The 23,342-nt window shown below is 42.1% G+C and overlaps 1 protein-coding gene across 2 annotated transcripts in view; it reads right to left on the bottom strand.

The window, feature by feature from the left end:
* MID2 (midline 2) overlaps window positions 1–23,342 on the bottom strand; it is a 128,087-nt gene that overhangs the window by 83,194 nt on the left and 21,551 nt on the right. For both annotated transcript variants that reach the window (XM_004710034.4, XM_004710035.4), the window contains exon 3: window positions 5,308–5,403. In XM_004710034.4, coding sequence (XP_004710091.1) covers window positions 5,308–5,403 — 96 coding nt within the window. The remainder of the gene's footprint in view (window positions 1–5,307; window positions 5,404–23,342) is intronic.

The following is a 23,342-nucleotide window of genomic DNA, read 5'->3' as shown; positions in this document are numbered from 1 at the left end:
AACCGACATAAATTTGCATATTAATGATATGCAAGATGATTGGCCGCTTTGACTATAATATGCTCTGTACTTTTGGGTGTGAATGAATAAGGTGAGGATTATAATTTCTAGCCACATTTTGTTCACCATTAGCTGTTACTCCACCCTCAGTCATACAAATCATACAAGCCAAAAGAGCCCTTATTTTATTTTCTGCTTACAATACTCCCTTGTCTCATCAACCAGTGTGGATTTCTGATAGAGCAATCTAACAGTGTAATCAGAATCTTTACTAGTGAGAAAGAGGCATTTGGGCTAGCTGAAAACTGCAATATTGTGTTTCTCCTATTTTAGAGAGAAGGAGAAGAGAGGAGAAGGGAATAAAGGGAACTATTCATAGAATCATGGCCTATGGAATCGGGAAAAGATATAAGTCATATAGTCAAGTCAAGCCCCCGTTTCATAGGTAAGGACACTGAACTAAGAGGCTAAATGACTTATTCAAATTCATACTACCCTTGACTTGCAGAGTCAAGTCTGGAACCCAGCTTTCCTACTCACATGCCAACGTTTGTTCCTTTCTTATGCTTCTACCTAATTCCTCCACCCCTCTCCACAATCCTCTGCCATACTTCCGGACATGTCAGGAAAGACTAGTCCCTGGAGAAGGACAAATGCTTAGGCTAGTAGAGGGGCAGCTGTGAAAAGAAGAAGGCTCTTTACAAGATGGATTGACACAGTGACTGCAACCATGGGCACAAGTATAGGAACAATTGTGAGGATGCTGCAGGACTGTGCAGTATTTCGTTCTGTTGTGCACAGGATCGCTACGAGTCAGAACCGACTCGATGGCACCTCACAACAACAATATTCCACAATCTCACATGTTAACTCAACCATTGCCTTATATACTGCATCTCTCTCTTCCATATATGTAATGCTCATCAAGGATTAAATTTCTACAGTATGTAAACGTACACCCAGTTGTAAAGAAACCCAATAATTTTAAGACATTAAGTCAGGGGATGGTTATTCATATAATTAGAGGATTGTTTGTCTTATAAGAAAATTCTCCAGTTTGTTAAATAGGAAGTTCCAGGTGGGATTAAGCTATAAAATCTTAATAAATTTATTGTTTAAACTAAACATGCACCCTTGTACTTATTGGTCATAAACATAAGATTGGAACTAGACTAGAACTGTTATAGAATCATTTTTTTAGATCATTTTATCGGGGGCTCATACAACTCGTATCACAATCCATACATACATCCATTGTGTCAAGCACATTTGTACATATGTTGCCATCATCATTTTTTTTCTACTTGAGCCCTTGGTATCAGCTCCTCGTCTTTCCCCTCCCTCTTCCTCCCTCCCTCGCTCATGAACCCTTGATAATTATAAATTATTATTATTTTGTCATGTCTTACACTGTCTGATATCTCCCTTTACCCCCTTGTCCCTTCACCTGGTAGGTCATTGTGATCAGTTCCCTCTTTCTCCCCCCACCTTCCCCTTACCCGCCTGGTATGGCTACTCTCAATATCAGTCCTGAGGAGTTTATCAGTCCTGTATTCTCTGTGTTTCCAGCTCTTATCTGTACCCATGTACATGCTCTGGTCTAACCAGATTTGTAAGGTAGAATTAGGGTCATGATAGTGGGGGGAGGAAGCATTAAAGAACCAGAGGAAAGCAGTATGTTTCAGCAGTGCTATACTGCTCCCTGACTGGCCCATCTTTTCCCCACGACTCTTCTGTAAGGGAATGTCCAATTGCTTACATCTCCATAAGGAAAGAGGGACCAGACTTCAACCCGGTGCTCCAAGACAAGAATGCAACACATTGGCATGAAGCAGGGAAACAATACAGAGGCCTGAGGGGCTGGACCCATTACCAACTAAGTGGGCAGCCCCTGCTCCCCCCAGAAGAATTCAATTCAGAGGACAGCACTGAAGCTGTTAGGTAGGTTAGCTAGAGCTGGGAATGTCGGTTAACCCGTGCCCAGAGGGCCAAGCTAGGGGAACAAAGCAGTGGCGCACTGCACATGCCCAGAGGCTCAGGGTTCCCAACGGTAGGCAGGGGTGGGCGTGAACCTGAATTGGCCCACCTAGGCCAGGTGAATTCAATTCAGCCAATGGGGTCGATCAGGGGTCTTCCACCACGCCTCCCCGTGGAATCCTTGAAACAGCAGAAGCCCGGAGTCGGGAGAGAGAACTTTAGAGGCTGAACTCTGGGAACTTTGGCAGCGCTCGGAGAGAGCTTTGGAGGGACTTTGGGACACTCTTGCGTGCCACCGAGCAGCTTCCAGCCAGCTGCAGGCCGGGAGGAGTCCTATGGGTGCCGTGTAAACCTGAAACTGCTTCTAATTCTCATAAAACTCACTTGGATCAGGAACCAGGCTTCGGCGTGAATTCTTTCTCGCGCGGAGCCAAGGACTGAGGTATAGATCTAGCCACAGAGAGATCTAACAAAGCTACAGGTCAAGGAGAGAGACATGTCTGATCAGAGCATACAGGAGCAAACGAGGGGGGAGGAAAAAAGAGTGGAGCACATCCTGGCCCAACAAGCCTTGAGGACGATATTTCTGCTCAGAGCAGCCAATGCAGAGAGGACCATAGGGCCATCCCCACCACAAGACACGACATTCCTCACTGACCCATAGCTCCACAGGGCACAACACTGGAGACACACGGCTGGAATTGTGCGCCCCCCTGACTCCACCACCCCGAGGGGAGACACTGGGGGCAAGCAACAGAGCAGCAAGGGAAGTAGAGCGATGAAGTTCCCAGGGAACACCAAAAATAGACTGTGGGGCCAGGGCGTGGCACCTTATCAGACTCAACTGGAAAACACTCATAAAGGACAACAAATAGACCTTGAATTATTTATAGGCTTTTCTTTTCTTGGTCGTTGGCTTTTTGTGGTGGTGGTGGTCGTAGTAACTATTGTTTTATTTTCTATTGTTGCTTTGTTTTGCTCAGTATTATGTTTGTGCATATTGTTGTCTCTGCATGTCTGGGATAAACAAGCTGGAAGAGAGAACAACGGGACGACAGTTTGGTGGGGGGGGGCATGGGAGAGAGGGAGGCAGGGGAAAGGAAGTGGGTGTTAACAAAACCAGGGACAAGGGAACAAGAGGTCTGATAGGGCTTGAATCAAGGTCAATGTAACTGAGAGGAATTCCTGAAACCCAAATGAACACTGGGCATGATAATGGGACAATAGGAAAGTAAAATGAAATAGAAGAAAGACCCTGGAGACAAAGGGCATTTATAGAGATCTAAATACAGGCATGTACATATGTAAATATATTTATATATGACGATGGGGAAATAGATCTATGTACATTTTTTATAGGTTTAGTATTAAGGAAGCAGATGGACATTGGGCCTCTACTCAAGTACTCCCTCAACACAAGAACACTTTGTTCTAATAATCCGGCCTTCTGAGATGCTCACCTTCCTGACACAATCGCTGAAGACAAATAGAAACATTTTTATCTAACCACTGCTCATAAGGAGCCCTATAATATTTTACTCAATCTTGCTTACACTTTGAGTCCTAGCACCACCTCTCCCCGCAAATCGACACAAGCCAAACGTTCCAGCTGACATTTCATACTCTTGAGAGGAAGAGAGAAATAACAGCTTCTTTTACTATGCTCACTTAAGAAGAGGTTGACTCCTCATCTAAGCTGAGCTCTAAGATTTGATGTCGATAACAATTTCTGAAAACTTTACTCTGGTGTAACCCTTTATAATTCACAAAACACTTCAATATATCGATCTCTTGTGGATGATAAGAATACAAAGGGTCTTAACAATTCATGGGAAAAAATGGAATTAAAAAATAATGAACCACTCTCTTGGGTAACATGAACAGACAGTTTACCAAAGAAGACATCCAGGCAGCCAACAAACGCAAAGAAATGCTCAAGATCACTAGCCATCCCAGAGATGCAAATCAAAACAACCCCGAGATCCCACCTCCCCCCAGAATTGAAAGCAAAGTTCAAAAAATCAGGAAAAAAAATGCTGGAGAGGATATGGAGCGACTGGAACCCTCATGCCCTGCTGGTGAGACTATAAAACCATATCAACCACTATGGAAAGTGGTAAGGCACTTGCTCAAACAATTGGGATTAGAAATTACCATATGAATAGAATGGAATTATCATAGCGATTTCACTACATGCTCTCAATCCTACAGAAATAGGGAACATATCAGGAGCAGGTGCATGCACACCCATGTTCATCACAAAAGCATGAAACCATCTAAATTCCCATCAGTAGAATAGATGAATAAACTGGTTGAAACACACTGGGGAACACTATGTGCATCCTTAAAGAATACCAATACCTCATAGCTTTGCAATACCTCATGACATGGAAGGATGGGTAGCGCATTAGGCTGAGTGGAGTTAGTCAAAAGCAAAAGGACAAAGATTGTATAAGCTGTTGTTAGAGAAAAAATCAACAAAAGGTTTTTCAAATCAAAAGAAGCAGACTTTGATGATGACCACCAGGGGTGGGAGGAGAAGGGAGCGGAAGCAATAGGCTAGAGGGTGGACAGGTGTTAACGTGGGTGAAGGGGAAGATAAAATCCTACAAGAGGGAGATGGGCAAAAGAGTGGGAAGGAGGAAACAGAACAGGCCATTGGGAGGTTTCATAAGCTGTTTACATGGCTGAATACAAAAATGATGATCTGATATGTAAACTCCCATCTAATTCACAATATAAGTGAAAAAGAAAACAAAGCTTTCCCAAGAAAATTTGAAGCATCCCCCCTCCACCCCACCCCCCACCTCCCAGCCAAGTGGAAACGAAAATGAGCAAGGGCCAGTAAGGTGCATAACATCAGTAGAACAATGAGCAGAAGGTGAAGAGAGGAGAAAACTAGGACCAGAAGCGAGGCGTTGTCCTTAAACTACAGTGACAGTTACAATAGTTCATTGAACAAATCTTTACCCCAACAATTTAAGATTCCCAACTTCCCGAAAACCTTCGTCCACTTGATGAAGAAACGCACTTCCTATCTGATTCTCATGTCTGCTTGCTATTTGTAAAGGAGAAGGAATTGCTTTCTCACACTATTGTCCCCAACCACCCTCACCCTCATCTAGCACCACCTCCTTCAAAATAATTGTTATCTGTAACTTTTCTTGGAAGAAACATCCTAAAGTTTTCTAGAAGCACTATTCAGTCCTTCAACCCAAATAACTAAGCTACATGATGGCAAAATTAAACAGTTCCTCCAAAAGCTTGCCCAGCTCCAGATCCTTGGGGGTGGGGGTGGGGCAGAAAATCACAAGAATTTCTGTTACATACCTCAACCTGTTGACAGATCTGTATTAGTTTGGCCATTTGATTTTCTAGTTCGCTGTTGCGCTTGACTAGGTTGGTGAGGTTCATCTCCAGAGTTTGCTGCCATCGCCAAGCGTGAAACCCGAGGAAAACCGGAATAGGAGGGAAAGAAGAACAGAAGTGCAATGAGCTTGAGAAGATCAGTCACTCGGTTGACAAATATTTCAAATATTCACAGACCACTTGTTATGTGCCAAGCACTGTTCTCAAGTCATGCTGTGAATTTGCTCCACGTTGTCATTATTAAGGAAAAGAACGCAACCATAATTGTGGCTATGGGAATTCAATGTCATTAACAACCTTATGTTTGCTCTAATATTTTTTGAACTTTGCAAATATTCCATAGTTATTTATCTTATCTTGCCCCCTTAATTATTCTTCCCTAGGACAAAGTGAGACTAGATGTTTTAAAAAGATAAGTAGACTAAGAATATTATATTAAAATATTACAACTTGGCGGATACTAGGCTAGGCAATCTGATATATGTCATTGATATTAGGTGCCATCGAGTCCGTTCTGACCCATAGTGACCCTATGCACAACAGAACAAAAGACCGCCCGGTCCTGCATTATCTTCACAATTGTTGTTATACTTGATCGCGCTCACTGTTGCAGCCACTGTGTCACTGACTAATCATGAAGTAGATGTCAACATTACAGAGATGAGAAAACTGAGCGACATAATGGGGCAAAACGTTTGGTACAGTCAGATGGCTGGTATGTGGCCAAACCAGGATTGATTGGAACAGCCAGTCCTCTAGCTCTCAGTCGCATTTTTACCTCAGTATTCCATGAGCTTGATCATCTTGTTAATAAGAGTTTCTAACCATAGGTAATTTCATACATTTTTAAAAAACATTTTATTAGGGGCTCATACAACTGTTATCGCAATCCATACACACATCAATTGTGTAAAGCGCATTTGTACATCATTCTCAAAACATTTTCTCTCCACTTAAACCCCCGACATTAGGTCCTCATTTTCCCCTCCCTCCCTGCTCCCCCTCCCTCATGAGCCCTTGATAGTTTATAAATTGGTATTTTGTCATATCTTGCCCTGTCCGACGTCTCCCTTCACCCACTTTTCGGTTGTCTGTCCCCCAGGGAGGAGGTCACATATAGTTCCCTGTAATCGGCTTCCTCTTTCCTACCGATTCTCCCTTTACCCTCCCTGTTTTGCCACTCACACCACTGGTCCTGTGGGGCTCATCTGCCCTGGATTCCCTGTATTTTCAGTTCCTATCTGTACCACTGTACATCCTCTGGTCTAGCCAGACTTGCAAGGTCGAATTTGAGTCATGGTAGTGGGAGTGGGGAGGAAACATTTAGGAACTAGAGGAAAGTTGTATTTCTCATTGTTGTTACATCGCACCCTGACTGGCTCGAAGCAACAAAGCCCACATGGAACAACATATCAACCTGTGTGATCACGGGGTGTCGAACGGATCACCGAAGATAAATGGGTGCATAAGCAAATGTGGCGAAGAAAGCTGATGGAGCCCGGCTATCAAAAAGTATAGCGTCTAGGGTCTTAAAGGCTTGAAGGTAATCAAGCGGCCATCAAGCTCAGAAGCAACATAGCCCACATGGAAGAAGCACACCAGCCTATGCAACCACGAGGTGTCGAAGGGATCAGGTCTAAGGCATCATCAGGACAAAAATCTTACCATAGTGAATGATGGGGGGAGTGCGAAGTGGAGATCCAAAGCTCATACATTTTTTAAAGTGCTATCTAAGTTCATAAAAACTATCACTTCTCTTCATAGCTTTCCTTCTTTGGCACAATGGAAATAAGCTAGACTTCAAATTACAAAGTATATTGTTTATCATAGCTTTCCTGTACAACATAATAATTTAAGGTACCTATGAGAAACAGTTGGCAAATCTGCTTAATATAATAATGTAGTTATAATACTATGCAAAACTCTAACACTGGGCATTTCTTCTGTGTCCTATAGGGTCAATGGCAGCTAGTGAGAAAATCTGTCTTCCTTATTATGGCTTTCGTTTATTTTAAGGTGTTTTTTTTTTACTTTGAAGCCCTAAATATATTTTCCTATATAATCTTCAAATGATACTAAGATTCCATCCCCCATATTTAGACTTTTAGCCCTCCATTTCCTGGGACAAGTGGTTACTTGGAAACCCTCAGGAGCAGTTCTACTCTGTCCTATGGCATCGCTATGAGAGTTGGAATTGATTTGATGGCAGTGAGTTCGGGTTCTTCCTTGTTTGTTTGTTTGCTTGGTTGGTTGTTGGTTTCTTTCTCCCTCTCTTTTTAAACTCATTCTTGTTAGAATCTCTTTCCAAATAATCACTTTGTAATTTTGTTGACCATCTGTCAATGTTTTGTATTTCATTAAGTTTTGTTCATCTCAATTATACATTTTCCAGGTTTTGATTTTTGGTTTGGGGTGTTTGGCCCTTTATAGCTCATTACATTTAAAACGTAGTTTGTTGTTTATCTTTTTGATATAAATGCATTTAAGGCTACACATTTTCCGTCAGCTATCCTTTAAGCTATATTTCTTAAGATTAGATAGATAGATAGATAGATAGATAGATAGATAGATAGATAGATAGATAGATATCCTAAAAAACAAAATTTGGTTTCAGAGCTTTGTATTTAAATTTTTTTGTGAAACAACCTTATCACCTTCAAAGTACTCTCTATTACACTTACTACATTTGTCAAATCTGTGATTCCATTCTTGGAAACATTTTTCAAACTCATCCGTTTGGATGGCTGACAGCACCTCTCTCATTTTTCCCTTCACCTCTTTTACATGGTCAAATCGCTGTCCTTTCAAGTCCCTCTTCATTTGCGGAAACAAAAAGAAGTCACATGAGCAAGGTCAGGTGAGTCAGGTGTGTGTGGGAAGAGAGGCATTCTGCTTTTTGCCAAAAACTGGTGCACTGAATGCCTGCGTGAGCAGCTGCATCATTGTGGTGGCAAAACCAGTCCCCCAGCTGCCACAAAGCAGGCCCATTTTATCACACACCGTTACGCAACCTTTTCAGAATCTCCAAATCAGTGGTTCTCAATCTGTGCGTTGCAACCACTTTGGGGGTCGAATGACCCTTTAACAGGGGTTGCCCAATTCATAACAGTAGCAAAATTACAGTTATGAAGTAGCAACGAAAATAATTTTATGGTTTGGGGGAGGTCATCACAACATGAGAAACTGTATTAAAGCGTGGAGGCGTTGGGAAGGTTGAGAACCACTGAGCAAAATAGAAAGCTTGATTTCTTGATTTTGACCCAGTGGAACGAACTCCAAATGCACTAACACCCTCACATCAAAAATACAAATGAGCATCATCTTGATCTTTGATTTCACTTCAATCTGGGGAGGAGTGAGGTGATGATGGTGTCTTCTAATGGCTTGATTGATGTTTGCTTTGGGGGTTGTAAGGATAGCAAATGTCTCATCACCAGTAATAACCTTGAAAAAAAAGCACTGTTTCCACTTGACACTTTTCCCTGGTCAGTCAGAACCTGAGACACAAATTTCGCAGCGACCCTTCTCATTCCCAAATCTTCTGCTAAAATTTGCTGAACCGAGCTCCAAGATAACCTCCTCATCTCTTCAATGGTCTGTCTTCGGTCTTCGAACACAACTGCACAAATTTTGTCAACATTTTCATCTGTTTGGGTAGTTGATGGACATCCAGAATGAGGTTTGTCATCAACCAACATTTCACCCTTTTTTGAAACGAGAAAACCCCTTGCACATTTGAGGTTTTCCCACAGCGCTGTCCTTGTAAGCTGTATTCAACATCACAACAGTTTCTGTGGCATTTTTCCTGAACATGAAACAAAATTTCATAACTGTACACTGTTTGCTTAAATTGGTCATCACAAAACATGAGGTTTGAGCAAAACTGCATTCATGACTGCATTCATGAAAAAATTCACTGTGACCAGAAAAAAACCTTCCCAGGTGACGCCACTGGGTGCATTAACTCAGAGCAAGTTGCTTGATGCTGGACTAGTGGGAAAAACAGGCACAGTGAAAGCTCTTCTCAGCAGAGATTTTTTCTGGGTTTTTTTGGGGGGGGTGCACCCAGTTTCAAAGACTTCACAATTCTATTGCCATTTTGTCTTCACTGTAGTGTATATTTCGTGAAAGTTATGAACATGTGTTTTTGGAATCTTACATTTGTGCTTTCTTATTAAATTACATGTGGATACACTTTAAAAATAAAATAAACAAAGAAATCTGATTCTTAAAAAATAATATAAACCAAAAAAATTGGATTTGGGTACAATTTCATGGGGGAAAGAAAAACTCTGTCATTACTTCAGTTGAGGAAGAAGCTCAGCTGGTGGTGTCAGGTGAGCATTGGACTGCTAATCACAAGGTAGGTGGTTCACCTCCATCAGCGGCTCCACAGGAGAAAGTTGAGGTTATCTACCTCGGAAATTCTATATAGGGTCAGAATCACTTCAATGGTAATGAGCCTGGAGTTTCTGGAGATTCCTTATATGAAAAACAGAAAGCTATTTCACTCTAGATGGATGATTAAGGGTTGTATTATCTCTCCCTTTTCCTGGGTCTTCAGCTTTGCCTGCTGCAATATCTTCTCAACGCGTCTCAACACCTCACAAAGTCAGTTCCAAATTTAATATCCCAACAGCTTGGCCCATATTCTGCCAGCATTTCTTCCCTTGATCATGCCCATTGCTTCCCTGCTGTCTCCATGATTCCCATGGTTTGTAGTTGTTCAAGGTTCATGCTTTTAGTTCAAGGGTGGTGGGGAAAGGACTCTCATGGCCCAAGTAGTGGTGAGTCCTTCATTCCTTGGCATTTACCCATCAATATATCTCAGAGGATATATGTATATGAATACATGTACTTCTAGGGTGGGTAGTTTAATTTCACTTGTTCTCAGATTGGATTAAGACAACCATCTTAACCACTGCTTTTCATCTTGCTAGATCTCGCTTCATTTCTTTGGGCTTCATCATCATTAAAGGAAAAATCATTTTTCACCATGTGTTCAGTTTTCCTTTGCCAAGGACACAGCGTCTCCTCTTAACTTCTTTAACCCTGCTAATGTGTTCATCTGTGGCCTTCTCTTGAGCAAAGGGTGGAAACAAGAGAACGGCAGCAAACACTGATTTGGACAAGATCGCTAAGTTAAATAGCTGTCCGAAAAGCAATGAAATGGAAGTTTTGAGACTTGAAACAACAACAAAAGTATTGATCATTTCTTCAAGGCACAGTAACTTCGCAAATAAAGGAAAACGTGAAATTAAGATGGGTGTTGAAGGCTAAGTAGACTTTGAATAGATAAAGATAGGTGGGGTGAAGATATAATGTCTGGGGTCTTAAAGACTTGAAGTGAAACAAGCGGCCATCCAACAGAGAGCCCACATGGAAGAAGCACACCAACCTGTGCGATCATGAGGTGTCATCGGGACCAGGTAACAGGCATCAGAAGATTCATAACAAACAAACAAAAACATATTGTTGAGAACCAGGGGGGTCGGAGCAGAGACCCAAAGCCCATCTGTAGGCAATGGGACATCCCCCACAGAGGGGTCACAAGGAAGGGTCACAAGCCAGCCAGGGTGCAGCATAGCACCGATGAAAGACACAATATTCCTCTGGTTCCTTGAGGCTTCCTTACCCCCCCCCCCCCCCACCATCTCAGTGTTCTCTCACTTCAGACTAGACCGGAGTATGTACACAGGTATAGATACGGGATAAGAGCTCACGGCACACAGAATCCAGAAGCAGGAAGGTGAATAGTGATGTGATAAGAGTAGGGACAAGGGTAGAGGGGGTGAGGAGGGAAGGAAGGGGGAACCGATCGTAATGATCAACACACAACCACACACACCCCTCCAGGGAGAAGGTCAATAGAAGCCATGGGGGAAGGGAGACAGCGGTTAGTGTGAGATATGAAAATAATAATAATTTATAATCTATCAAGGGGTCATGAGGTTGGTGGGGGGTGGGGAAGAGGAGCTGATACAAATGGCTCAATAGAAAGTAATTGTCTAGAAAAGAATGATAGCAACATATATACAAATATGCCTGATACAAATGATTGTAATAAGAGTTTTAAGAGTCCCCAATAAAATGAACTTTTAATTAAAAAAAAAAAAAGATGGGTGGGGTGGGGTTGTGGAGAAAATCATGAGAAGACCTAAAAGGATATGAAGTTTGGGGCATGTTCAGGGAACCATAGTTTAGCTTCTCTAGAACAAGGGATCTCAGTTTTGCTAGGACAGAGAGTGCTGAGAGATAAGACTGGAAATCAGCTAGAAAACCCCTTGCAAAGGCCTTGACCACTTACAAAGAAAACCAGCTAGCAGACCCCTCACATTACTCTAGGAGAGTGATGCATCCTTATTTCTTTAAGCAATGTGGGTTTACTCACTGCTCTTGAGCAAGGCAATGCCATAATCAGGGCTGCATTGAAGTGCTTAACCTAACTCAATACATGGAGCAGAATGAGCTAGGAGAGCCGTTAGAAGGCAGTTGCAATATTCCAGGTAGTTGGTAAACAGAATCTGGGCAAAGCTGAGAGAATAATCATGAGAAAAGTGAGTTGGAAGAGAATATTTGTCATTGTTAAATCTGCAGAGGGTGCAAGAAGTATAAGGGTGGATAAAAAGCAGTTGAATTTAGACATTAGCAGTCACCCATGACCTTGTGCGGCAAAAAATTCAGTAGAGTTTTAGAAACAAGTGGCAAATTATACAGCATTGAAGACTAAGTCTGCCGTAACAGAAGCTGAGGCTACAAATCTAGACTACTCTTCAGAAGTATGCCCTTAAAGTGAGTGTAATAGAGCTGCAGTTTTTAAAAGGTTCTGTTTAAGTTGGAGTGGGCATTGGTTTGGACCCAATCAGTTGGTGGCTCCCCCTAGGCTAAAGTAGTACAGATTGCTAAAAAGAAAAAAAGTCACTGTGAGTCGATGCTGACTCACAGTAATGCAGGATAGGGTAGATAGAACTGCCTCCATGAGTTCCAAGATTTTAACTCTTGACAGTAGAAACCCCCACCTTTCTCCCCCAGAGCAGTCAGTTGGTGGTTTGAACTGCTGACTTTGGGGATCTCAGGCCAAGGAGTAACCACTATGCCACCAGGGCAACTTACAGATTCTAGATCAATGGAAATCCCATGTATCAAAAATGACTTACAGTCAAGTATCACTTAACATCCACATTCCATCAGGGGTTTTGGACCTTATGCAAACACTTTAGCATACTCTGGGCCTGCATTTTCTTTAAGCATTCTCAACCAGCTTTGTGCTTTAGCAGTGGCCATCACTGCGTGAAAGGGGGAAAATTGTGTTTTGTCTATCGATAAGGGGGCTTCAAAAAGTTCATGATCTGTTCATTCCATTTCCCCCCACAATTGTGTGGAGTCCCTTCCTCTGGTATTGGCTGCACTCCCATTTTGGGTAGCTCTTGTGTCTTTCCATGGAGCTGATCTTTTGACAGTTTGGAGAATTTGTCTTCTTTGCTGTACAGGATTGTTGTGCGTTGCTGAGTGCTTAAATCAGGGACAATAGCTTTCACTGATTTTCAATCTGTGTGTTGTTTTAGTAACTTTTTTTTTTAACTTCTAAAGCGATACTTCTCCTTTGCCTCTTGCTGGCTGCGATCCTACAGCTGGGAGCCATGATGCACTTCCTGGTAATATTTTCAAAAGAAAATTAAACAGGGAGGCAATGCTATAACACTCAAGACACGCGAGAAACTGCCTCTAAGTTGAAGTTATAGAGGCAGCATCATCCAACTACCTATAAGTTTACTATGACCCAGTAAACTTTTAGATAGAATGTACAGTATGTATATAAGCCAGAACAAGCATTTATCATGACTAGCAAGGCAAATATATATGTGCTATACCATTATGCAAGTAGTCTTGGTAGCACTGAAGGGTAAGCACTGGGCTTCTAACCTCAAGGTTGGGGTTCAAACCCACTAGCAGCTCCGTAGGAGAAAGATGAGGCTGCCACCCCTTGTACAGATTTAGTGCTTTGGAAACCCTGTGGAGCAGCTTTATTTTGCCCTTGTCCCAATGACTCGAAATGGACTAGCCAGCAGTGGGTTTGGGTTACACCATTCTATGTCTGGCAGGGCAATCACTTTATATACAAGAGACCTTAGAAAAATATGTTGTCTCAACCTGAATTTGTACTGGGTGCAAGTATCTCTTAGTTGTTTCATGACAGAAATAGTTTCCCTGGCTTTCTGAATGCTGCTGGGGGTCTTCTCCCTATTACACATTACTTGTTTTTTTGTCTTTATACTAATAGGATCTTATCCTTACCACCTTAATGTGATTTGTTTTCCATTGCTTTCTGTTGGGTTTTCCAGCTGTGAAGCACAGGAGGAGTGGAGGTATAATGATAATAACTGATACAAGGTGTTATAGGGAAGGCAGGGGTGGAGGATGGGCGATAAGGAGGGAAAGGGGATTTTGGGAGGGAGGAGGGAGCACTAGAACTGATCATAATTGCACAACACATTTTAAGGGCGATTTCATCATGGGGGGGATACTCTAAAATAGGTGTGGTGGTGATTGTACAATTCCTCTTGATATGACTAAATGATTGAACTATTCAAATGTCTGATATGTAAATTATGTACCAATAAAACTGTTAGGAAAGAAAGAAAAATATGTTGTCTGAGGGCAGCTGTTGCATTAGCTATGTCCCATTCACCAATCAGGATTTATTACCTCATGGGACCATAGATGTGTCTGTGGTAGGAGGTTATATTGACATATTAAGTAACTAAAACATAGCGTGATGAACCCAGAGCAGATACAATATTAGAAATCTGTGTTTCCAGCTATAATATGTTTCCATTAAAACCCGGGATTGCATGGGGAGAATGTTGCTTGACAAGTACACACAACCTGTTGCAACACTTGTCACGAAGCTGCCATCTTATAAATAATGCATACTGCAGAGCCAAGCTAAGGTCCCTGCTGTGTGTTACTCATTTATGACCCACTACAGAGACTCGTGGTTTCTACAAAGCCACTGAAAACAAAAATTAAGGTTGAACACATAATTTGGGGTCTGTTGAGGTTATGGAACTTGGGTTTTGTCATCGCAAAACTGTGGCAAATGATTACTTTTCTCAGTCCCCCTAGCAATTTACAGAATGCCAGCACATTTTCACAACCCAGAACTAGGACTGACAAGATGGCTCTAATTCCAACCTGACTTCATTAATATGAAAATGCCTTGAAAAATAAATTTTTGGCTAATGAAACCACCATCTGTTGATGGCTTTTTGCCACTGTTTTCTTACACGAAGAGACATAATTTGAGGAAAACACCGAACATTTACTTACTCACTTCCGATTCATTTACAAGGAATTAAAGCCTCCTCTCAAATTGGAATTGATTCTCAATAATGAACATATGCAAAGAGAAGCAATTATGCAGTCTATTTCCTCACCCTCCTCTCTCTGGGCCTACCACTGATGAATCATTTCAAACTGAAAACATGGGAGGCCCCTCCAGGTTTTAACGATTTGATTTGGCCAAGTAATTATCTGGTCTATTACTCGGGTGGAGTAAACAAGGAGTGGGGTTGTGAGGGTGGGGGGTGGGGGGGGGTGTATGTGAGTGAGTGTGTGTGTGTGTGTGTGTGTGTGTGTGTGTGTGTGTGTGTGTAAAATGTCCTTGTGTAAAACTAAACATGTCCCTTTTTTGGTTTTGAAAATGAGTGTGTTTTGTTCTTTTCTGGTGCCGTCCAATTAATGACTGGGCCTGGTTCCTCTGTCCAAACCCAGTTAGCCTAACTTTCTGAGAACAGCTGAACTGTGACAGTGAGCGAGCCAAAGTGGCAGGGGAGATTGGAATGGAGATAGCTGCTGGGGAGGAAACAGAGGACAGGCAGTTGGCAGGGAAATCAGGATGCAGGTTCCATTTCCTGCTAGAGGAGTGTACCTCTGGCTCCTTCTGCACTTCCCCTTTTGTGAGGGCTCCAGGAGCCATTTTATTTCAGGAAATTGTGAGACTCCCATCTAGCTGACTCCATCGTTAGCGCTCTCACAAAACCTGAACAGCGAAAAGCAAGGGGACGGTTTCACTGATTTCCATCAATGACAGGTTTTAAAAGTCTGCATCTGATCTGCAAGGTCAGCAGTTCGAAACCACCTGCCAGAACTCCTCCGGACAAAGATGGGGCTTTCCACTCCGGTAAAGAGTTACAGTCTCAGAAACTATAAGAATCCACAGGGGCAGTTCTACCCTGTCCTCTAGGGTCACTATGAGTCAGCACTGACTCGGTGACACTGAGTGAGAATTAGCTGAATTGGCAGCCTACACTGGATGCCACTTTAACCTGAGTTCCCCACTTTATTTGTGTTGTACAGACTCAGCCTTAGGGGGTCCTGTTCTACCCTTCCCTAAGGATCCCCAGTGACATGATGGACTAGGTGTGTTGGGCTACTAAGCTCAGTGTCAGCGGTTCAATCCCACCAGCCATTCCATAAGAAAAAGATGAGGCTGTCAGCTCCTTTAAAGATTTGGAGTCTCAGAAATCCTATAGAAGGTCACTATGAGTTGGAATTTACTCATCGACAGTGGATGCTTTTATTTGTTGTTGGCTATTACCCTTCCCAAAGAGGAAAATGTTTGGCCATTCCCGAGAAAACCAGGCACAGGCTGTTCTTCCAGACAGCATCCCATACAACGAAAGGACTTCTCTAACCTTCTTAAATAACTGCTGCATTTTTCAAACTGCTCTAGACCCAGGTTATTTCAGGTAACTTTCTCACTGGCTCCCTCAAGAAACCTAGCTATCCATGAAAACACCAGTTCTGCATTAAAGCAAGAGAAATCATTCGTACAGTGCAAACTGGGCCACCATTTCCATGTGACAAGTTTTGTGAAGGTTCAGACACGTGAGCATACTTATGCATACTCACCCAACATAGTGAGTCCTGAAGCCTAAGAAAGGAGTGAAGACGTTCTGTTTGTTCTGTTGGCCCATGTCATCCAATACCTATACTCTTTCTGATTTTCTAAAAGGTACATGGGCAATATCATCGAAACCTCAACAAGAATCTTAGTGACTTGGTGGGCTACACATAGGCCTGGTAACTAAAGGCCAGCTGGTCAAAACCACCAGCCACTCTGTGGGAGAAAGATGAGGCTTTCTACTCCTGTATAAGATTTGCAGTCTGGGAAATCCAAAAGGGCAGTTCTCCCCTGCTTTATTGGTTCTCTGTGACTCAGAATTGATCCAATGGCAAGGAATTTGGTTTGGAGTTGGAAGACAAACGATATGTGAATTGAACTTTGTGAAGCCTATGACTTTACTTCCTCAAGTCAGGTAGGGTGCAGGGGGGGGGGTGAGGGATGGGAGATGGAAGAAGGAAAGAGAGGCCAGCTGGTCCCCAGATCTAGGCCTTCCTCATTGACATAAGACGTCATCGCCTTTAAAAATAGCCAGCGGTCCCATTGCTATTCATGGACATGCCTTTATTGATATCACACACAGACATTCCTAGTTCTCCCAAAAGCCAGTAGCCTGAATTTTCACAAGCTTTTAGGGTCACATTCTGCCTTCTTTTCTTAATGGTGTGTCTTAAAATACTTACTTTGCTTTTACTTCAGTCTGTCACTTTATGTATCAATTACATATGGCCTTTCAACAGCAGAACACACCATCTGGTCCACAAACTAAAGCCCACACCCTTATGCTGAAGTTTATTTCTTCCCCAAACATGTATTTGCTGTTGTATAGACAGATACAGGCTATAGCCCAAAATGAGAGGCAGGTGATATGCTGAATATATAAAATCTACTGTACTTGAGATTATTAGCGAAATATCAAACCCAGAAACATTGCTAAGTCAAGCTGGCTGCCATTGTCCTTCTTTTCAGAAGCTTCTGAAACAATCTAAGCAGGCATCCATGTTTCTCTCCCTTCCTTTATGAGGAATGCTATGCAAATCATCTCTTAGCATTTTCTTTGTCATCTCTCCAAGTGCATAGCATGATGAAAGCTTCATAAAGGATCATTTGAACCTTTTAAGGGAACATTTGGACAAAAAGCCCAAAACCATTATTTCTTTGGATTGCACTTAGGAGAATCATTCAACAACAACTTATTACCATCGAGTCCATTCCAACTCATGGCGATCCTATAGGGCAGGGTAGAGCTGCCCCTGTGGATTTCTGAGGCTGTAAATCACTATGAGAGCAGGAAGCCTCACTTTTCTCCCATAGAGCAGCTGGTTAAGTTCAAACTGCTAACCTCGCAGTTATCAGCCCAATGCATAGCCCACTGCATTACGCCACCAGGGCTCCTTACTTAAGAGGAGAAAACACTAAGACCACACTCGGTGTCATTGAGTTGATTCTGACTCACATCGACCCTATAGGACAGAGTAAAACTGCTCTGTGGGTTACTGACTGTCATTCTTTAGAGAATGAGAAAATCTCATCTTTCTCTTGGTGAGTGGCTGATGGTTTCAAACTGATGACCTTGCAGTTAGCAGCCCATTGTAGTAAACCCACTATGCCACCAGAGCGCCTCCCCTAAGAGGGTAAAGAACTCGAAGCCAACTCTCCTTTCCTGGAGGTCTCAATAGTGTTTTCCTCTTACACTACTTCAGTTCTCGCCCTTTCTCCTTTCCCTGCCTTTCTTGCATGCCTGACTTCTAGATCATTAGTGGGCTAAAAGGCTCATTCTCCACACCCTATCCATCATCCCCATCCCTGGATGGGCCTTCCAAAAACTGCCTCCAAGTCTTTTAACGTCCCTCCTATTCATTCTCACAAACCCCTTCACTTTCACCACCATAGCACACATCACACGGTGTGGTAGCTATGTCCTTAGTTGTCTATGTCCCCACACTAAACAGAGAGTTTCAGTGGTCAGTGTGTTCATCTTTAGCATTGTAGCCCTAACACCTACCCTGGTGTCTGGCACCTTACAGGTATTTACAGTAAATGTTTGATGAATGATAGAATGTTGAATGTCCCACAAGCCCAGCAAACTCAACATATCTGAAGTTAAAGCATCCCGTTAAAATTGATGGCCCTTCCAAGTCCCCCTATTTCTTCCAAGTACAACCATTCCTCAAAACATCCTACTCAAAAATAATCAAAATTCTTCCCTACATTGTCCCTAACCAATATCACTGTTGTTCTTGTTAGGTGCTGTCCAGGTGTTTCTGATTCATAGACAAAGTATGTGCAACAGAATGAAACACTACGGGCAAACACCTCATAACCATGGGCAAATTGGAAAGACTTCATGCTCAGCAAAGTCAGTCGATTTCATAAAGGCAAATACTGTATGAGACCACAATTATGAAAGAAAAAGAAATCAAGAAAAATGGTTGTCACAGCAAAAGAAGCAGAATTTGAAGGTGGCGGATGAGGAGGCCAGGGAGAGGGGAGAGGGAAAGAGAGGAAGGGGATAAACAAACAAATAAAATGAGGGTGATGATTCCAATCTCAGGAAAAAAAGAAAAAAAATATTTCTTATGCGAGACTGGAGATAAGGATTCCAGAGAAAGAAAAGGAAAGGACAGACAGACAAACTGACTACCTGATCCTGCACCATTCTCACAATTGTTCCTATGTTGAAGCCCATTGTTGCGTTCACTGTGTCAATCTATCATATTGAGAGCCTTCCTTTTTAATCCCCTGGTCCTCTACATTACCAAGTATGTTATTCTCCAGAACCTCGTCCCTCTTGGTAAAAAGCTGAAAGTACATGAGATGAAGTCTCACCAGGCTCACTTGTAAGGAGCCCACTGGCTGTACTTCGCCCAAGATCTAGTCACTAAGTCCTGTCCATTCTTTCTTCACAGTCTCTCCAGTTTGACCTCTGTACTCCAACAAATCCAGTCCCGATTCCCTGGTTATTAGCTCCGTGAGTTTCTTTCCTTAGCAGCATCCTGGGCAAACCACTGCCACCTCAAATATGATACTAAATTGGGAATTGCTATTTATTTGTCAATCTCACCTACTAAACTAAAAGCCCCTTCAAGGTAGGGATTAGATCTCCTTGCCTATTTACCACAATATTTTAAACATTGTAACTATTCAATAAACAAAGGAAGGATAACTTGTTTGTTAAAATGAATCAATCTCTAATTCAAATCCCTGTTGCTACCATTGTAAATTCTTGTCTGTTCTATCTCCTGGGGAGATAAATAACAGGACACGATCTCATTCTATCAACCTTTCATGAACTTAAAGGCTATTATTGTATTTTCCCCCCTCAGACTTCACTTTTTTGGTTCAATAATTTTTGTTTCGTTAATCTTTCCTCATCTATATTAAGTTTCTGAAATATGTTTCCTTGCCCAACAAAATACAGACAGGATTTTCACCCACCCTAGAAAAATCTTTGAGTCAATGTCTTTCTCAGACTAATGATTGCTAACTTCTCTCAGATGTTAACGAGAAGCCTTGGGGCAAAACAATACAAAGTTAAGAGCAGCACAGATCATTGGGTTACCCACTTGTTAAACTTGCTCCTCAAACTCACTGCCACCTAGGCAATTCTGACTCTGCAGGGCAGGATAGTATTGCCCCTGTGGGTTGCCAAGGCTGTAAATCTTTACAGGAGTAGAACAGCTCATCTTTCTCTTCAACGAGAGGCTGGTGGTTTTGAGCTACTGACCTTGCTGTTAGCAACCCAAGATGTAGTCTACTGTGCCACCAGGGTCCTTCAATTTGCTTCTAGGTGTTTGAAAATAGTTATGCAAAATGGTGACTACTAACCAAAAGACTGGCAATACGAATCCATCTAGGGCTGCCTTGGGAGACAGGTCTGGTGGCTACACAGCCTTGGACACCCTCTGGAGTAGTTCTACTCCGCACAATGAGAACGCCAAGGCTAGGAACTGGCTCTATGGCCATTTATAACAACAGAACTTTTTCCTCTAGCTACGAAACAACAGAAAATCTCTTCCGAAACAAGGCCCTGTTAATACTAAGAAAGCAAAGCCAGAGAAATCAATATAAATCTTGAAGGAAAAAGAACCAGGGCCCCAAGTGGGTCTTAGACTACGGCTTGCGTAAAGATGGAAGAAAATGTATTTTCATGCACATACACAAAAGAAGAAAAAGGCTAACATGTACAGATTTATGTGTATTATAAGTAATGGGGGCGTTATTTTCTGCAAAAAGAATAATGGGGAGCAAGTCTTGAGCAGTTTAAGAGACCACTGAGATACCAGAGGGAAAAGCAATAATCGTTTTATGACCAGGAATTGAATCTGAGAAATTGTATGACAGATAGAGCCTCCACCTCCAGACACACGTATCTACCCCCATCACTATCACCACTTCAGGGAGCTCAAATTTTGACTCAAATGCTTCACTCTTAATGATATTTTGTTGTTGTTACATATTGTTATTACAGTCCTGTGTTGTTGGCTCAGGACTGTACAGTTTCATGCAGAACTGCCTGTACAGAAGCTAACAACACTCATAACAACACAATGTACAACAGAGAAACACGGCCTGGTCCTGCACCATCCTCACAGTCACTGCTATGTTTGAGCCCATTGTTGCAGCCACTGTGTCAGTCCATCTCCTTCTATACCAAGCCTGATGTCTTCTCCAAAGGTAGGCTGGTACCTCTTGATAACACATCCAAGTAGGTAAGATATAATCTCCCTATCCTTGCTTGCAAGGCGCAGGCATTCTGGATCTACTTCTTCCAGCACATATTTGTTTGCTCTGGCAGTTCATGGTATATTTAATATCTTCACCAAAATCAGAATTCAAAGTTATCAAGTCTTCTTCAGTCTTCCTCATCCATTGTCCAGCTTTCACATGCACAGGAAAATAGAAAACATGAAAATGCAAACACTAAACTGCCATCACGTCAATGCCGGCTCATAGCAACCCTATAGGACAGGAAAGAACTGCCCCTGTGGGTTTCCAAGAATAACTCGATAGGAGGAGAAAGCCCTGTCTTTCTCCTGAGGAGTGGCTGGTGATTTTGAACTGTTAGCAGCCCAAGGCGTGATCACTACACCACCAAGCCTCCTTTGAAATATGAAAAGACAACCGAAAATGCCATGGCTAAGGTCAGGCTTACCCTAGTCCTCCACGTGGCATCTTTGATTTGTGACACTTTACAAGAGATCTTTTGCAGCAGATTTGCCCAGTGCAATATAGTGTTTGAATTATTGACTGCTTCTTCCATGGGTGCTGATTGTGGATGCAAGTAAAATAAAATCCTTGAAAATGCCAATATTGTCTCTATCAAGATGTTGTTTTTTGGTCCAGTTGTGATGATTATTCTTTTATTTGGGTGTGTAATCCAAACAGAAGGAAGGCTACAGTCCTTGACCTTCATCAGCAAGTGTTTCAAGTCCTCTTCACTCTCAGCCAGCAAGGATGTGGCATCTACATATCACAGATTGTTAATGACCCTTCCTCCAATCCTAATGCCACGTTCTGCTCTTCTTCATATGTCTTCTCAGATTATTTTCCCAGCGTATAAATTGATTAAGGATGGTGAATGGATACAACCCTGATGTAGACTCTTCTTGATCTTTTTTTAAAAAACATTTTTCTTGATCTTAAACCATGTAGTATCCCCTTGTTCTGGACTCAAGACGGTCTCTTGGTCTACAAACAAGCTCCGCATGATGGCTACAGGAAGCTTGCGTTACATTTATAGCTCTCTACACCGATGCACTCGCTCAGAGAAGATTAGCACAGAAACTTTCATATCCCAAGATACCATGACACACATTTATAGATACTTAGATATACCGACACATAGTCATTCTCAGCCACTCATCCAGGCAGAAATACACTGCGGTGTATATATAGACACTTATATATGTATGCAAATGCACCCTCTCTCAACCTAGTCTGTTTTTAGAGCTCTCTTTTTCTCATAGTCACACTCATACTAATTTAGAAATGGTCAGGTGTCCATTGGTATCTTTGTTGAGAGGGTATCTGTCTTCACAGACATAATGGGGTGTCGAGTAGATGAGAAGGCAAATGACTGGGAGAGGCGAGGGGCAGAGGGAGAACGGGTGAGTGGATAACAGAGAGTAACTGAGTAGAATTTTAAAAAACCAAGGTTGGCAAAATCCTTGTATATCATATTTTCCAACCTTTTCATTCTCATGGCGGATTTCCTTTGAATAGTCTCCAAGTCTCACATCTCCCTTCCTTTTATCTGGCAATCTGAAGCTCTCTGTCCCGGTCAGCCTCCCTTCGTGTGTGTGTTACTGTCCCATGACAAAAACGAAACTCGAGTGCCAGGCAATATTTTATAACAAGATCCCTGATATGTAAATAGAACTGTACTTAAGAATTATTTGTAGTAATGAATTTGTGGAAATGTAATGAGAAAAAGAAAATATGCTTGTTTATTCCTTTCAGGAAATTCCTCTATTCCCCCTGGTTTTCATCAGCTATATTTTTGGCAGGCTGTGGACAATGGAAATGTGAAGACATCACTCTCAAAGAGAACTATAGTAATCACATCTATTTTATACAGATGTCACCATGGGGTTAGGCAGTTGGAAAATCCAGCCATCAAAATGAATAAGCGCATAAAATTAAGGGCATGCCATACTTTGGTAACACTCGTTTTTAACATTGTCAGTAGTTCACAGGAAATATTTTCAGACGTTAAAAGTATTCATAGTTGGCAAGGCAGATTCATGTCTTATAAGATGAGAACCAAAAAAGCAAGTTATAGATGCTGGTATGTTTCCTGAAAATTCATTATGAAGCCTTTTAGCAACAAGAGCCCTCATACATAAGCGTAACTATTAAAAAATGTTTGTGATAATGAATTTGTGAATTTTGTCCTTGAACATACAGTATGCGTACCAGAAATTGAGGGGTGGTACTGAAGAAATAAAAGACACTGTTGCCTTGCCTCAAGGAATTTATGGTATAGCTGGGTTGGGGTGGCGTGGGGTAGTATTGAACTGAGCAGTACAGAATAGGTAGGGTGGGTAAACAGGCCAAGAAAACAGCATGAGTGAAAGAAAGTTCGGAA

The sequence above is a fragment of the Echinops telfairi genome, unplaced genomic scaffold, assembly GCF_000313985.2.
Source record: "Echinops telfairi isolate 266 unplaced genomic scaffold, ASM31398v2 ScPeMD7_7427;HRSCAF=8465, whole genome shotgun sequence".
Taxonomy (NCBI): Eukaryota; Metazoa; Chordata; class Mammalia; order Afrosoricida; family Tenrecidae; genus Echinops; species Echinops telfairi.
Note: the sequence above shows the minus strand (reverse complement) of the source record. Positions and strands in the feature narration are given on the sequence as shown.